Here is a 16,367-nt window from a genome sequence, read left to right as displayed (position 1 = left end):
ATTTTTATTTAATAAATGATCATACAAATTGTTTATTTTGAATTTTTCTTGTTTTCTATAAAAGTAGTCTGATAATTATATATATAACGTTTTTCATAAACTTCTTTTATCATAATAAAATTTTTGAATAGCTGTGATACGACCCAATCAAGTTGAAATACAACCCATAAGTTAATCTCCAAAGTCAAAAGTCATGTTATATATTGTTGTTAATTAAGCACCGACAGTTTCTGTAAGAACATGTGGCAAGAGGGCTTGGAGAAGACAGTACACACCGTTCAATCAGTCGTGAAAACAAATTTGTTGTGGTAATCTACTAAAGTTAGCTCTTTTATATACGTTACTATATGTAAAATAATCAACATTATACTATATAGTATAAAATCTGAAAAAGATTGTTATCTATATTAGCCAGCCTATCAACAAGTCAATATATGTAAAATTTCTACGACCAAAATTAGAATATTGGATAATATTGCTCTAATGTTATATATCACGAACTATTTGTCGGCAAATGTATACATACATGAGGATATATACTTGTGATGTGATACATAGTGACAATAATTGCACATTTTCTCTTATTTAAGCACAAGGGATAACCTTTTCAAAAAAACTAAAGGGAAGCACAGAGAATAAAAGGTGAAAAAAAACAAATTAGCAATATGGCGACTGGGGCCGATTTTTAGAATAATATAACGGTAAATTATACTAACTATTAAGACAGTAGACATAACACACACACACACAAAATATAGCAAAAAGGGGGACATATATAATAGATTGAACAGATCACTGTAATCAAAGTTGAAAATAAGCTCTCCCAGATAGCTTAAACTAACAATTTTGGTTACTTTACCTCGGAAACTTGTAATTTTGTCTTAGAAAAACGTATCATAATTAAGAGTAATTACAACTAAAAATACCTAGAAAATAGGATCTTGGGCACGATGCTTACAGATTGTTTTATGTCTGGCGAGTAAATGTCAATACTTGTTTCTCAATATTTCGAAGTCTCTTTAAAAAGCTAGATGATTTATTACACACTAGGGCAATAACGAAGTCCTTGATTTTTATTTTTTTTGACAAAGGGCTTAAAGTCCTTGATTTTGTCACTATAACTTTTGTTTTTTTTTTTAAATATGAAATTCCACTACTACTAATAATACTTTCAAGCACATGTTATAAGAACGTGGATCTACACAGATAAATAATTTAAAATAATTTCTTCGTTTTAAACTAATAGATTATTTTTAAAGAAAAAGATAATGTTTCTAGTTTTAACGATTAATTGTTACTCTTTCTAAGTGTACCTATATATTTTATTAACAAAGTATAAAGCTTAAATAATGTTTAATAAAATCAAGGTTGAAATTTTGCTATTGAACATAGTTATGTAATATTTATTATTTTTAAAATGGAGAAAGAAATATATTATCAAAATATATATTATTAAACAGAATAACTGGTGTCAATAAATATAAGTAGACTAATCTCATCTAAAACAGTAGAAAAAGCTGTAAAAATATATTTTTTCTTTTGAATCAAATTTAACATTTTATTTAGAAAAAAATTACCTTGGAATTAAAGATATTTAATGTTAAGATCAAAGTAAAATTTCATTCATGTATGTTTCGGAAAAGAGTGAAATATCTAAAATAATTGGTTACCACATAAAAAAAATGAAGACCTAAAATTTTTTTGTTTAACGCTGATTTATTATGATATTACAATTACAATTATTAGGAATATTACATAGACGATTCGACAACCGATAATACTACCTGTCTTATGAAGATCTACGTCTAACTGCATCATCTGAGCCGTCTTATGAAGATTCACGCCTGACCAGATTTACTTGTACCATGTTGAAGATCTCTTGTAATATTTCCTTCCATAATCACATAGTTGCCTAATAAATCGCGCTCTTTCCGGAACTTGAAACTTGGATTTAAAAAAATCTGCAATAAATTGCATAGTCTGGGAATCAAACCCCAGACTTGGGTGTAGAAGCTTTTAGACCTTAACCATTAGGCTAAAGTGCTTCTACAAGACCTAAAATTTAGAGACAAGAAAAATTATAGGATGATTCAATGCAGGTAAGTACGTAACAAGAAATTAAGTATTAAGTACAAATTTGATGAATGATTGATAATGCGTGTCTTCGGATCTTATTTACACAAAAGAAAAAAACTCTATTATTTCTATTAAAAATGTAAATTTTATTTTTTAAATATTAATAGTATTAAATTTTAATTATTAATACATTATATTTTTTAATTACTATTTCCAATAACTTTTAACCAAGAAAATATAAAACATATTTAAAAAATAATAAAAATATAGATATTTTTGAAGCAGAAAGACCATTTATTTAATAATATGATATTTTCTCTAATTTGGTCCCTTGGGCTTTACTAAGCTACTACGTATAATTGCCTCTAATAATCACACCATTTTAACTAATTACTCTCTTTATTATATCTCTCTCACTAATTTCCGTCTGCGTTACGCCTTTTATCACTAATTTGCATTTGCCCCTCTCTCTTCTCTCCCACCATTGACTCTCTCTCTTGGGATCATCCTTTATTTCTGTGACTGTGTGCACTTTCAGAGAGAGCCCCCCCACACACACTATTCATTCACTCCGATTTGTCTCCGGAGAGAGAAGTAACCTCCTGTTATGGACTGTGGATCTCTCAGAAACCGAGCTTCCCTGAGCTGACCGATCTGCGAGATCCATAGATTTGTTTTAGCTATAACAATATGAACACCGGTGGTCGGTTAATCGCCGGTTCTCACAACAGGAACGAGTTTGTCCTCATCAATGCCGATGAGAATGCCAGGGTAAGAGATCTCTCCCCCCCCCCCCCTCCCATTTTGTTTCCAAAGTATCTCCCTTTCGATCTGGGTCTCTCTGTTCCTGTCCGAAAGTCTTTCCCTTTTTGTTTCATCTTCTAATCTGGATCTGGGTTTGACCCCGCTTAATTCAATTAAGATTTATGGTTTCTTCTTAGATTCCACACATTTGATCTAGAATTGTTGGTGTCGGTGTGGAAGATTTCTTGGGATTGACTTGTCTGAATTCTTTAAAATTTCTTCAGACAACAGTCTGTGTCCAGTTGCCGACACTAAGTACAATCAGAATCTGTTAATGTGAAGTGTTAGGAGATTGTGTTTTGTTTAAGTAGTGAATCTGGTGTTAGTTTCCGTACATTTGCAGCTAACTTGATCGTGTGTCGGTGGGGGAAGATTTGTCCGAATTGACTTGTCTTAACAATAGTTTGTGTTCAGTTGCCGACACTAATAAGTACAATCAGAATCTGTTAACGTGAAGTGTTAGGAGATTGTGTTTTGTTTGTTTAAGTAGTGAATAATCCGGTGTCGTTTTACATATGCGAGATCTAAATCTGCGTTCTTTGAACTGTTGCAGATAAGATCAGTGCAAGAGCTGAGAGGACAGACATGCGAGATCTGCAGAGACGAGATCGAACTGTCGGTCGACGGAGAGCCGTTCGTGGCGTGCAACGAGTGTGCTTTCCCTGTGTGTAGACCTTGCTACGAGTACGAGAGACGAGAAGGGAACCAAGCCTGTCCTCAGTGCAAGACACGTTACAAACGGATCAAAGGAAGTCCGAGGGTCGAGAACGACGAGGAGGAAGATGACATTGATGATATAGACAACGAGTTCGAGTACGGTGGGAACAATGGGATTGGGTTTGATCAGGTCTCTGAAGGTGTCTCTGTCTCTCGTCGCCACTCCGATTTGGATTCGGCTCCACTTGGCTCTCAGATTCCGTTGCTGACTTATGGAGACGAGGTAAATAAGCTATTATCCTCTTTTATTTATATTAATAATAAAACACATCTCTCTAATTTTTTTGGGGTTTTTGTTTAATGACAGGACGTTGAGATTTCGTCTGACAGACATGCTCTTATTGTTCCTCCTTCACTTAGTGGTCATGGCAGTAGAGTCCACCCTGTTTCTCTATCTGACCCAACCATTGCTGGTAACCTTTTTTGGATTTTAATATATAGCAATGTTCAAGAAATCGCTAGGCGGTAATTAGACTATTTATATTATGAGATTATTGATTAGACGGACGCCTAGACCGATTTGCCATTTGCCGACTAGGTCCATTCCTGTCTAGATCGATTTTTAGAACACTGATATTTTAAAGGTGAGTAAAACTTTGTTTTATGTGAAATTGCAGCACATCCAAGACCTATGGTGCCTCAGAAAGATCTAGCGGTTTACGGTTACGGAAGTGTGGCTTGGAAAGATAGGATGGAGGAATGGAAAAGGAAGCAGAATGAGAAGCTTCAGGTTGTTAAACATGAAGGAGATCCTGATTTTGAAGATGGTGATGATATCCCTATGTAAGGAGAGACATCAATAAACACACTTTTGGTTTCATGTCTCTGTTCCATTATTGCTTATGAATTTTTTTATTTATTTTTTGTTAATGTAGGATGGATGAAGGAAGGCAGCCATTGTCTAGGAAGATACCAATCAAATCAAGCAAGATAAATCCATACAGGATGTTAATCGTTCTGCGTCTTGTGATTCTAAGTCTCTTCTTTCACTACCGTATTCTCCACCCTGTCAAAGATGCTTACGCACTGTGGCTTATCTCCGTTATCTGTGAGATATGGTTTGCTGTCTCATGGGTTCTTGATCAGTTCCCTAAGTGGTATCCAATAGAACGAGAAACATACTTGGACCGTCTCTCATTAAGGTGCTTGAAATCACAACACTTGGACCATTTTCTTGAACAATTATTTAAAAAAAATCGGTCTACCCGCCCGCCTAATCAATAGTCCCTATAAAGCGTTTAATTACCGCCTAGCGATTTCTTGAAAATTGGTTTTGGTAATATAATTTTTCACATTTTATATGTTTTGCAGATATGAGAAAGAAGGGAAGCCATCAGAACTATCCCCTGTGGATGTATTCGTCAGTACAGTGGATCCGTTGAAAGAGCCTCCGCTGATCACAGCAAACACCGTCTTGTCTATCCTCGCGGTTGACTATCCGGTTGATAAAGTTGCTTGTTATGTATCTGACGATGGTGCTGCCATGCTTACTTTCGAAGCACTTTCGGAGACAGCGGAGTTCGCTAGGAAATGGGTTCCTTTCTGTAAGAAGTACTGCATCGAGCCGCGTGCTCCGGAGTGGTACTTCTGCCATAAGATGGACTACTTGAAGAACAAAGTCCACCCTGCATTCGTCAGAGAACGGCGAGCTATGAAGGTATTTTTAATTACTTCTTTTTGCTTCTTTATTTGATGGGATTGGATATTGATTGATGAAAGGTTTTTTGACAGAGAGATTACGAAGAGTTTAAAGTGAAGATCAATGCTTTGGTAGCAACGGCGCAGAAAGTGCCTGAGGAAGGTTGGACTATGCAAGACGGTACGCCTTGGCCTGGTAACAGCACAAGAGATCATCCGGGGATGATCCAGGTTTTCCTTGGGAGTGATGGTGTGCGTGACGTGGAGAACAACGAGTTGCCTCGTTTGGTTTATGTCTCTCGTGAGAAGAGACCTGGATTCGATCACCATAAGAAGGCTGGAGCTATGAACTCACTGATACGTGTCTCCGGGGTTCTATCAAATGCTCCTTATCTTCTCAACGTGGACTGTGATCATTACATAAACAACAGCAAGGCTCTGAGAGAAGCCATGTGTTTCATGATGGATCCTCAGTCTGGAAAGAAGATCTGTTACGTTCAGTTCCCTCAACGGTTTGATGGGATTGATAGGCACGATCGTTACTCTAATAGAAACGTTGTCTTCTTCGATGTAAGTAAATTGTATACCATCCCCATTCAAGTACATTTCTACAACTAATGAATCTTTTGGTTTTACAGATCAATATGAAGGGTTTGGATGGGTTACAAGGACCTATCTACGTGGGGACAGGTTGTGTTTTCAGGAGGCAAGCGCTTTACGGGTTTGATGCACCTAAGAAGAAGAAGGCTCCACGTAAGACGTGCAACTGCTGGCCGAAATGGTGTTTCCTTTGCTGTGGTTCGAGGAAGAACCGTAAGGCGAAGACACTGGCTGCTGCGGATAAGAAGAAGAAGAATAGGGAAGCGTCTAAGCAGATCCATGCGTTAGAGAATATTGAAGAGGGTCCCGTCACTAAAGGTACAGTACAGTTATGTTTGTTTTAACACTCGTTTGATGTCAGAACTTGTTGTTGCTGATGAAAATGTTGTTATAGGCTCTAATGTGGAGCAATCAAGCGAAGCGATGCAACTGAAGCTGGAGAAGAAGTTTGGGCAGTCTCCTGTTTTTGTTGCGTCTGCTCGTATGCAAAACGGTGGGATGGCTAGAAACGCAAGCCCTGCTTGTCTGCTTCAAGAAGCTATCCAAGTCATTAGTTGCGGATATGAAGATAAAACCGAGTGGGGAAAAGAGGTAGGCAACTCCTGACTTTTCATACACATTTTTCTGTTTACAAAAATTAGGTTACTATATTAGAAACATATCTATTTTAGTTTGGTATATACTTCCGGTTTTTGGTTTGTTCGGTTTTATACCCAACCATATTCATATATTGCGGTTTTAAAAATAACATCTATTCGGTTTATTCGGCATTACCGAATCTAAACCACTTACTCTATTTAGGTTTAGTTTGGTTATATCGAATTGAGCACTCCCTATTTTCTTGTGTGTATGCAATAGATTCTTGATTTTGATGATGACTTTTTTGTACACACAAAAAAAAACACAGATTGGGTGGATCTACGGTTCTGTTACAGAAGATATTCTCACGGGGTTCAAGATGCATTCTCATGGATGGAGGTCTGTTTACTGTACACCTAAGTTACCAGCTTTCAAAGGATCAGCTCCAATCAATCTTTCAGACCGTCTTCATCAAGTTCTTAGATGGGCGCTTGGGTCCGTTGAGATCTTCTTGAGTAGGCATTGTCCTATTTGGTATGGCTATGGAGGTGGTTTGAAGTGGCTTGAGAGATTGTCTTACATTAACTCTGTGGTTTACCCGTGGACCTCTCTCCCACTCATTGTTTACTGTTCTCTCCCTGCCATCTGTCTTCTCACAGGCAAATTCATTGTTCCCGAGGTAAAACTATCATCTTGAGTAGGCCTGCGGGTTCGGCTCATTCGGTTTTCGGTTAGTTTGGTTCAACATAAATCTTACCGAATTAACCCGAAATAAAATTTGGTTCTGTATTCGGTTAGTTAGGTTTTTGAAAATCCTACTGAAATTTTTTATTTTGGTTTAATTTTGTTAAAATTAGGATAAGTTCGGTTCTATTCGGTTATTTTGGTAAGCTCGGTTTAAAATTTGGTTAGTTTGGTTCAGGGTTTTGGTATGGTTTGGGTATAAATATTTGAGCTCTCGAAATATGAATCTTTATTATATGGTTTGTGTTTTAAAACTGATCTTGTTTCTTTTGTTTTGCAGATAAGCAACTATGCGAGTATCCTCTTCATGGCCCTCTTCTCGTCCATTGCAGTGACTGGCATTCTCGAGATGCAATGGGGCAAAGTTGGGATCGATGACTGGTGGAGAAACGAACAGTTTTGGGTCATCGGAGGAGTCTCTGCGCATCTGTTTGCTCTCTTCCAAGGTCTTCTCAAGGTTCTTGCTGGTGTGGACACTAACTTCACAGTCACATCAAAAGCAGCTGATGACGGAGAGTTCTCAGAACTTTACCTCTTCAAATGGACTTCACTTCTCATCCCTCCAATGACTCTTCTCATCATAAACATCATCGGAATCGTGGTGGGAATCTCTGATGCTATAAGCAACGGATATGACTCGTGGGGACCGCTTTTTGGAAGGTTGTTCTTTGCACTTTGGGTGGTCATTCATCTTTACCCTTTCCTTAAAGGTTTGCTTGGGAAACAAGATAGAATGCCGACCATTATTGTCGTCTGGTCGATCCTCTTGGCCTCGATCCTTACACTTCTTTGGGTGAGGGTTAATCCGTTTGTGGCCAAAGGTGGTCCTATTCTTGAGATTTGCGGTTTAGACTGCTTGTGATTTGATGGAGTGTGTCACACGGAACAAGAGAGGTGGGAGAGGTTTTAAGTACCTCTTAAGACTTGATTTAATTTTTGTTTTTACGTGATTGTTATTCTTGCAAGAATGTGTTGTAGATATAGATGAAAAGAAGGTTTGTTTGTTGTCTATTTGTTTTGTTCTTTGGTCGTGAGAAAAAAAAAGATTTGTCAAGTTATTCTTTAATTGAATACTTCTGATATCTTTTGAATATTTTACACAAGAGGTGTTTCAATCTGTAATCTTTTTACGAAAGCAACTTTGATTTATTTTTATTTAAAGAAAATCTGTGTTTATCTGTTATCTTTTGGGAATTTAATTAGTGAATCCTTCTCCCACTGAAGTTCAACTCCGGGCTCTCTATTCAAGTCTCTATGATTTTGAAAATCCATTATAAATTTTTGGAATCTTTTGTATGATTTTGAAATGTTCAAGAAACCTAAACCACAAGTCCATAGTGAACAGCAAAGTTTCAAAAAGAAAAAAAGTCCATAGTGAACTGATATATTATGGTTCTCAGACGATCAAGATAAAATACAAAATATAAACTAGTAATGATTTAGAATTACGAAGTTAACCGACTGGCCCAAAAGAGTATTAAGAAGGCCCTACGGCCCATATTTACATTTGCTTTTGTGTTACAGTGTTTTGAAAAGTGACATGGTGCTTTCATTCCTGTAAACTGCACCATTGAGAATTAGTTTAGTAGTTACATATGAAAAGGACAACTTTTCCAGTACTGTTATTATAGAAAACGTGATTCGTTTTGTCGCATCTCAACAAGAAGACACGTGTGTATGAATGTATATTGTGTCTACTGTTCCTTTGGCAGCTGAAATATAAATGTGGGACTCGGAGTTGCACGTAAATGACACGGAAGCATAAGGATCTATGGAATGTTACTCAGATAGTAGTATTAGTTATCATTGTTAATGGTGATGTGATATTCAGTTTGACTGTTGACTCATTTTTAAGATATGGTTTGATCAGAATAAAATAGTGGTTGACTTGTCGGTGTTGAGAGTTATCTGACTATTTTTTGGCAAAGTCAGCCTTTTTCTGCCACATGTTATAACAAACACGATTTTAGTAAACTTTGATTTTCAGAAAGGGGCCTGATGATAAGTCTCAACCTTTGCATATATATGAGTTGATCGATTTTTCAAATTGATTAAATTAAACAATTAAAGAATGTTTAATTAGAACCCAAATTTGAATTCTGCTTTATTCATATATATCAACATGTAAATATAAAACACCCTGCTGGATACAATGTACCGACATAATCTATTTTAATATATAGAAGATGTGAAAAACGATAAATATGAATTGATCGAGTTTTAAATTGATTAAATGAACATTAGAGAATGTTTGCCTTTTCAGTGAGAACCCAATTTTGGATTATGTTTCATTCATATATCAACATGCAGATATAAAACATTGAACCGGATACAATGTATCAACGTAGTGTTTTATGATATAGAAAGATGTAGCAAAAACGACATAAGCGTTACCTAATTAGTAGTTTTCTTTTGGTAAAGTCCATATATAGCAGTTAGTATTTTTTTCTATGCCGGATACTAATTATTAGACGATTGTTAAAACGATAATCTTGTATCTTATGAGAATCCACGTCTAATTGTATTATTTGAGTCGTTTTATTGGATTTATATTTGAGGACATGATGTAAATCTTAACTATTTTCTATTAGTTCACATAATTTCACCTTTTTCTAAAACTCGACGTAAAAACATACATTAACGAACATTTAATCATATTATTGGACCAAACTTGCTTCTATTATAATTAGTACTAGACCTTGATCCGTCCGACCGGGCGGGTATTTATTTTCTGTTTTTATTTTTTTATTTATATTAAATGGTAAATTTGTAATATTTATACATAAATTCAGATTCAAAATTATTTTTTTCAGTTAAAATAAAAATTAAAATTAAAAGCTTAATAAAATATTCTGATATAAAATTTAAATTTCTTAAGTAAAATAATATAGAAGTGGGTCATAATTTTTTCCAATTCCAAAATCTCAGCATCTCAAATAAAATAAATTTATAAATACATAAAATATATAAACATATTTAGAACTATACTTTCTATTAAAATAAATTTGTTATAAAATAATTTATCGATGTCGTTGTTTATTTCTATAGCTTGATCCGTGACCGTATAAATTTTTTTTTTGTTTTCTTTCTACTAATGGTATGATATATATATATATATATATATGAGATTAGTACACGATTGTTATATTAGTATACGGGTCAAAAACAAAATGTTATATTACTAAATGATTGAAAATTATGTACATTATTTATAGCATGTAGTTGCAGGATCACACGTAAGTGATGGCACAATAAATTTTCTACTATACCATATGCAATTTTTAATATCATTAAATGTGATAAATTTAGAATTAGAAAATGTCTTTATTAAACTAAAAAGACAGCATTAATAAAACTATAAATAATTTCAAAATTGATTTAATAGAGAAGGAAAATTAAATTTTATATTATGACAACATATTAACTCAACTAAAAAAGACAAACATTAAAATAGGTAATTTAATTTATATTATGATAACACATTAACTCAACTGAAAAAGACAAGCATTAAAATAAAAAAACTTAATTTAATTTTCAGTGGCATAGAAATGTAAATAACTACAAAAACTTAGGGGTATTTTCTAAGTGTAATTTTGTTTTAATAATATATAGATTTGGAAAAATGAAATAGTAAAATCCGGATTTTCAGGTCGACGACATCTTTTCAAAGCATATTTAGTTATATATTTCTGCGACTAAAGCTGTATTATTATTAAATCATTAATAATCCGTAGTTCCGTACAAACAACCCCTGGCTATTTTCTAGTATTAGTTACTATCAAGTTGTGATGTCAACTTGCCAATTGTTGAGAATATTTATAAACAAGTGGAAACAGTTTCATATTTATCTTTTATTTAATATAAGTAGTTTACTAATATGCTAGGCTATTACTAGCTCGCAAAAAAAATGCAAAGGTTAAACATAATTATTACGAATATTTTTTTGTCTCATAAATACATGAAGATACACTAAATGTCCACAAGTTACTAACCAAATAAAGTAATTTTCATTGAATATATGCAATTTTGGTGCCTTTCTGAAAAAAATAATGATACTAATTTTATTAAAAAAGAATATAGTATTCATATAATGCTCACTTACAATATCAGTTTTAGCTGTACCTACTTTGATACGGTATATTACTTCCTTATTTATAGAAAAAGACAGAGTTGGTGTCAAAAAGACATTTTCTGCTAAGAATGTCAAAAGGACATTATCGTATACGCCTTACGTAATTAAATTGTTCATGACTAGGTCTTCGGTTTGGCAACGTTAAAACAGTTATAAAATTGCAAGTTGAAGAGATTCTTATAATAATCCTTGTTTTAATAGCCGGGTTAATGCAAATTAACCAAAGATTAGGTCAGGCATTAGGCACACACATGGGAGAAATATGTCATTTAATAATCGTTGAGTTTCCGTATTTGAATCGATCACATCTTTGAATGCCTTAATTAGCTATACTATCTTTCTAAATTCATCTTATTATACAGTAATAACTTTGTATTAGACTGCAATAGGTATGTAATAACTTTGTATTAGACTGCAATAGGTATCAAGCTGGGAAGGTTTTTCTCTTTTGGAAGAATTGACATGACAGGTGAAAAGCTTTTCGAGAAACAGTAATTCTGAATAACGAGCTAAATGATAAGCCTTAAACATCAGGCTACTAAAATTTCACATCATAATAATCGAATTTTCTGACAAAAAAATCGAGTTTTAACAGTTTCTTCTTTGGGTAAAATATACAAGTTACTTTTGAACCAACCATATGGAAGTGTTGTACTCGCATCTAGAAAAAGGTCAAAAAAACAACGACGTTAACTTGAGAGCACACACTTGTTTATAGAATATAGATCGTTTTCTAAAGAAGTCAAACGATGACATTTCGAGACAATCATCAAGTTACACTACTATAAAATAAAACAAATTTATACTGGACCATTATATTCTTGGAAGTAGTGTTTTAAAACAATGTATTAAATGAAGTGAATAACAAATATTTTCTTCTTTTTGTTTTACTGAAACAAATATCTTCTTCATTCATGAGCTTTTTTTTTATATGAGAACTTAAATGTTGCACAAAAAATATATAAGTGAAAAAGCCACTAAATTTTTTTTTCTACACATATAGGTATATATGATGTATCCATATAATATAATGAATTAAGAAACGTATTAATGTTTTTATGTAAGAGTCTATTGAGGCTTTGCTTTTGTTCTGTCTTTTTCTTACCTTTCCGTTCTCTGCATGTATTTCCGGCTCCGGGACGAAGACGTTTGTACAGTTTTCTCGTCACCGGTTTTAGTTTCCAACATCGCATCTACCGCTTGATGGATGGTTGGCGTTTTGACTCTGGGACCCAGCCGTGTCTTCTCCGGTGGTGGTTGTCGGCTCTCGTCGTTCCCTTGGAAGTATTCATGCTGTTTGATGTTTGGTTTAGTGTGTGGTGGCCGTGCTTGCAGGAAATCTCGATACAATCGATGGATGCTCTTTGAAGCTTAGGCGTTTGTGTGGGAGAAAACCGAATCCCTATACTTTTAACATTGTCGTTGAAAGTGGCTTTCGGTGTTCTTGTTTCGTTTTCCGGTGAATCCGGTGGTTCTGTGATTTGCGTGTTACAGTGTCGACTTTCAATAGGAGACGAAGTCGGTGAATCTTTTTTCGGTGAAGAAACGTTTAGCGGTCCCGGCGGCGTTTCCCAGTCCACGATGATGCTTGCCCCTCGCCACGCGTCCATTCGGTGAGTAGGTTTTCACCACGTGGAAGCGGTATGCGGTGGTGGTGGATCACTTGTTTTTTTCGATTTGGGCTTGGGATATGTTTACGGTCTAGTGGGTCTTTCTTGTTTGTGTTTGTAGCCCGGGTCTTGGGCCTAGATTGTATATGTTTTCTCCTTGGCTTTTTTTGGCTCCATAATAATATTATAATAATATTATAAGACAGGCAAAAAAAAAAGTCTATTGAGGTTGGAGAATGTATAAAAACATTTAGAGTGGATAAGCAATAAAAATCGAAAACGAAGAATATCTACTGGGTCAAATGGTCAAAGATAATCACGTGTGCCGGTGTGCCGGTGTGCGTTGGCCTTTCACCACCGACACCGTCCTTTGACGTTGGCACGAAGCAACACCGCACAGCAACTGCTTCTGTCAACTTGACCTTCAAGCTAACCGTTTAGGCAAATATCTTATTTTAATTTTTCTTTTTTGTAAACTAATACTTATTTTAATGGTTTACTTATTTTTAACAATTCATCTTATACTAATTATATAAATCACCGAATTTTAGATATAGCAATTGATAATCGTGTCTGAATGTCTCCATATCTTAACAGTGTTGTTTATAGCTTTTGGTTTTACTTTGCAACTTGTCTATAGTTAATGACACTATAATCCCCCTAAAGATAAATCCTTCCGATAAGTATCTTAATTACTTAAAGTTTACTTGATTACTTAAAGCTTATTAGGCCCGTTTCACTTTTTGATAATAAAACTTAATAACTTCAATTGCATGTCGATAGAATTAAATATCACCCAAGTTGCAAAAGTGTCGGAGTCCATTACATTTTCTCTGTTTCTAAAAAAGATTTTTTTTAGTTTATTTTCAAGAACTAAAAATTATTTAAATAAAAAATAATTTATTTATGAGTTAATGATATTAATTTTTTAAAAAATTTAATAAATTATTATATATTTAAATTATTGGAAATTCTTATTATCAAAGTGAAATATTTATATTTATAATTAGATTTTTTATTATATTTAATGTGTGAAAGATTAATTTGGAATAGGAGGAGGAAATATATACGTATATACAAACACAGTATTCAGTTTATAGAAATTTATTCATATAATCACCAAAACCAATTTTTCTTCTGTTACTATAGCTCAACTTTATAATGTTTAGCTATTTTCTCTATTTTATATGTATTTTTATATAGAAAGTGCATGTTTTCCTTTACATTCACACGGCATAAAAAAGAGAAACCGACTCTTTCATTTGGCGGCGCTGAATAAAAAAAAGTTTACACAATAAAAAAATTTGTATATCTATCAGCTAAACCTTGTTCTTTGTTTAAAAAAAAACATCTGTAAAATCTCTGTTTTTCTTTCTCACCTCTCTGTTTTTTCCTCTCTCTCTCCAGAGTTTTCTTTCTCTCTAAGAAAAACATTTTTTTTTTAATTTCAGGGTTTATAAGGTTTTAAGCTTCACAAGAGGATTATTAGGAAGAGAGATTTTTATGTGCACCTTAAAAGTGGCAAACCAGGAAGATAAAGTTGGTAAGAAAGCCGAGTTTACCACTCGAGAAGATGATCACCGGACGTTATCAGACATCGATCAATGGTTTTACTTATTCCCGGCGGAAGACAACCACCTCCACCACCGTGATAACGCCCTTACGCCTCCGTCATCGTCGTCTTCGTCTCTTATGTCGAGTTCTGACAGAGGGAAGGAGATGTCTGCGATTGTCTCTGCTTTGACACATGTCGTCGCTGGAAATGTTCCTCCTCATCAGTTCGTTGGCGGTGGAGGTGGCGGTGGAGAAGGTACTTCGAATTCCTCTTCCTCCTCCGGGCACAAGAGGAGGAGAGAGGTGAAGGAAGGTGGCGGCGGAGGCAAAGCAGTCAAGGGAGTTAATACTTTGACGGTTGATCAATATTTCTCCGGCGGCAATTCTAGTTCGAGAGGTAACTATCGCTGTTTAAAAAAAAATTATAATACAATTAACTAAAAATATTTGTAGTTTTCTAAATTTCATAACCGGCCATATATCCATAACACACGCATGCACTATAACATGATCATTTCTTTCAAAAATTTAGATATTTTTGTTTCAAAATTATAGTAACGTTTTGTACATATGTTCTAAATTAGAACAAGATATGTAAATAAGAATAAGAAAATATAGTAATCTATGCAAATAAGTAGCAGAAGTGTTGACAACACTATAAAAAATATTAACAATAACGAAAGTGTACATAGTTATCCTAAGACATATAACTTTAGATTATAATGAAAAGGTCAATGTAATTAATTAACAAAGTGATGATGATTATATGCCAAAAGAATCTATCTCCCTCCATTTGCCTCAAGAGTCGTTTTCCACTTGCTCTGTTTACCTACTTGTTCATTCCTCTTTGTGGCCTCATCACTTTCTAATAACCATCAACACTTTTTATGGGCTTTCTCTTTATAATAACACTACTCTAGACATTCAGTTTTCACTTCTTAATATTTTTTTAATATGTTTATTTGTTTGTTTGCAGTGAGAGAAGCTTCGAGCAACATGTCAGGTTCAGGCCCAACATATGAGTACACAACTACAATGAATACTAACACCGAAACGTCGTCGTTAAATGCGGACCAACCTCTAAGAAGATACAGAGGAGTGAGACAAAGACCGTGGGGAAAATGGGCGGCTGAGATTCGAGATCCTTTCAAAGCGGCTAGAGTTTGGCTTGGTACGTTTGATAATGCTGAATCAGCTGCGAGAGCTTACGATGAAGCTGCTCTTCGGTTTAGAGGCAACAAGGCCAAACTCAACTTCCCTGAAAACGTCAAACTCGTTAGACCTCTCGCTGCAACACAGTCTCTGCCGCAACCCGCCCCTGTTCAGACAATAACTCAGCTAAGGAACTCGAGTTCTACAAGTACCCTTTTGCCTATAAGACCTGCCGTTGATTCTCAGCCGTTGATGCAATCGTACAACTTGAGTTACTCAGAGATGGCTCGCGATCACCAACAGTTTCAGCAACATTTTCATCAACAATCTATGGATTTATATGATCAAATGTCGTTTCCGTTGCGTTTTGGTCTCACCGGAGACTCAATGATGCAATCCACTTCGTCATCCTCTTCTCATTCCCGTCCTCTGTTTTCTCCATTAGCGGTTCAACCGCGCGAAACCGGTTATCTCCAGGACATACAATGGTCACCAGAGAAGAAGACAAGTAATGATGATAACAGTCCATCATCTTGATAGTATTACTTCATAGAAAAGAGAATGATGATTGCTTGTTGTAGGGTTTAGGTTTAGGTTTACGTTTACGTTTGTATTATTATCTTCCTTGCATGTTTTCATGTTCTTTTTTAAACATTTTATCATATTTTTTGCATAATAATAAATTCGTTGTAAAAAGAAGGAAGAGTTTTGTTTACTCTGTCATGTGAAACCAAACAAAGAAAATGAAGAAATTTTAGGAC

The 16,367-nt window shown here is 34.7% G+C and overlaps 2 protein-coding genes across 2 annotated transcripts; both read left to right on the top strand.

The window, feature by feature from the left end:
- Positions 1 to 2,507: 2,507 nt before the first annotated feature.
- LOC130496351 (cellulose synthase A catalytic subunit 6 [UDP-forming]-like) lies at positions 2,508 to 8,216 on the top strand. Its single transcript, XM_056988368.1, has 11 exons — positions 2,508 to 2,847; positions 3,434 to 3,820; positions 3,905 to 4,010; positions 4,215 to 4,380; positions 4,473 to 4,739; positions 4,909 to 5,254; positions 5,329 to 5,805; positions 5,874 to 6,153; positions 6,230 to 6,426; positions 6,743 to 7,093; positions 7,439 to 8,216. Exons 1-11 carry the CDS (start codon positions 2,767 to 2,769, stop codon positions 8,018 to 8,020), a joined length of 3,240 nt encoding a protein of 1,079 aa, XP_056844348.1. The 5' UTR covers positions 2,508 to 2,766; the 3' UTR covers positions 8,021 to 8,216.
- A 6,018-nt stretch (positions 8,217 to 14,234) lies between these two features.
- LOC130496558 (ethylene-responsive transcription factor ABR1-like) lies at positions 14,235 to 16,258 on the top strand. The gene is made up of 2 exons (XM_056988687.1): positions 14,235 to 14,851; positions 15,431 to 16,258. Exons 1-2 carry the CDS (start codon positions 14,404 to 14,406, stop codon positions 16,141 to 16,143), a joined length of 1,161 nt encoding a protein of 386 aa, XP_056844667.1. The 5' UTR covers positions 14,235 to 14,403; the 3' UTR covers positions 16,144 to 16,258.
- The last annotated feature ends 109 nt before the right edge of the window (positions 16,259 to 16,367 follow it).

This window comes from Raphanus sativus, chromosome 6 (assembly GCF_000801105.2).
Source record: "Raphanus sativus cultivar WK10039 chromosome 6, ASM80110v3, whole genome shotgun sequence".
NCBI classification, from domain to species: Eukaryota; Viridiplantae; Streptophyta; class Magnoliopsida; order Brassicales; family Brassicaceae; genus Raphanus; species Raphanus sativus.
Note: the sequence above shows the minus strand (reverse complement) of the source record. Positions and strands in the feature narration are given on the sequence as shown.

Coding starts and splice junctions, on each gene's coding strand:
- LOC130496351 (XM_056988368.1), top strand. CDS start 2,767: ATGAACACCGGTGGTCGGTTAATCGCCGGTTCTCACAACAGGAACGAG. Junction 3,821..3,904: donor TGCTGACTTATGGAGACGAG/GTAAATAAGCTA, acceptor GTTTAATGACAG/GACGTTGAGATTTCGTCTGA. Junction 7,094..7,438: donor GCAAATTCATTGTTCCCGAG/GTAAAACTATCA, acceptor TTTGTTTTGCAG/ATAAGCAACTATGCGAGTAT.
- LOC130496558 (XM_056988687.1), top strand. CDS start 14,404: ATGTGCACCTTAAAAGTGGCAAACCAGGAAGATAAAGTTGGTAAGAAA. Junction 14,852..15,430: donor CGGCAATTCTAGTTCGAGAG/GTAACTATCGCT, acceptor GTTTGTTTGCAG/TGAGAGAAGCTTCGAGCAAC.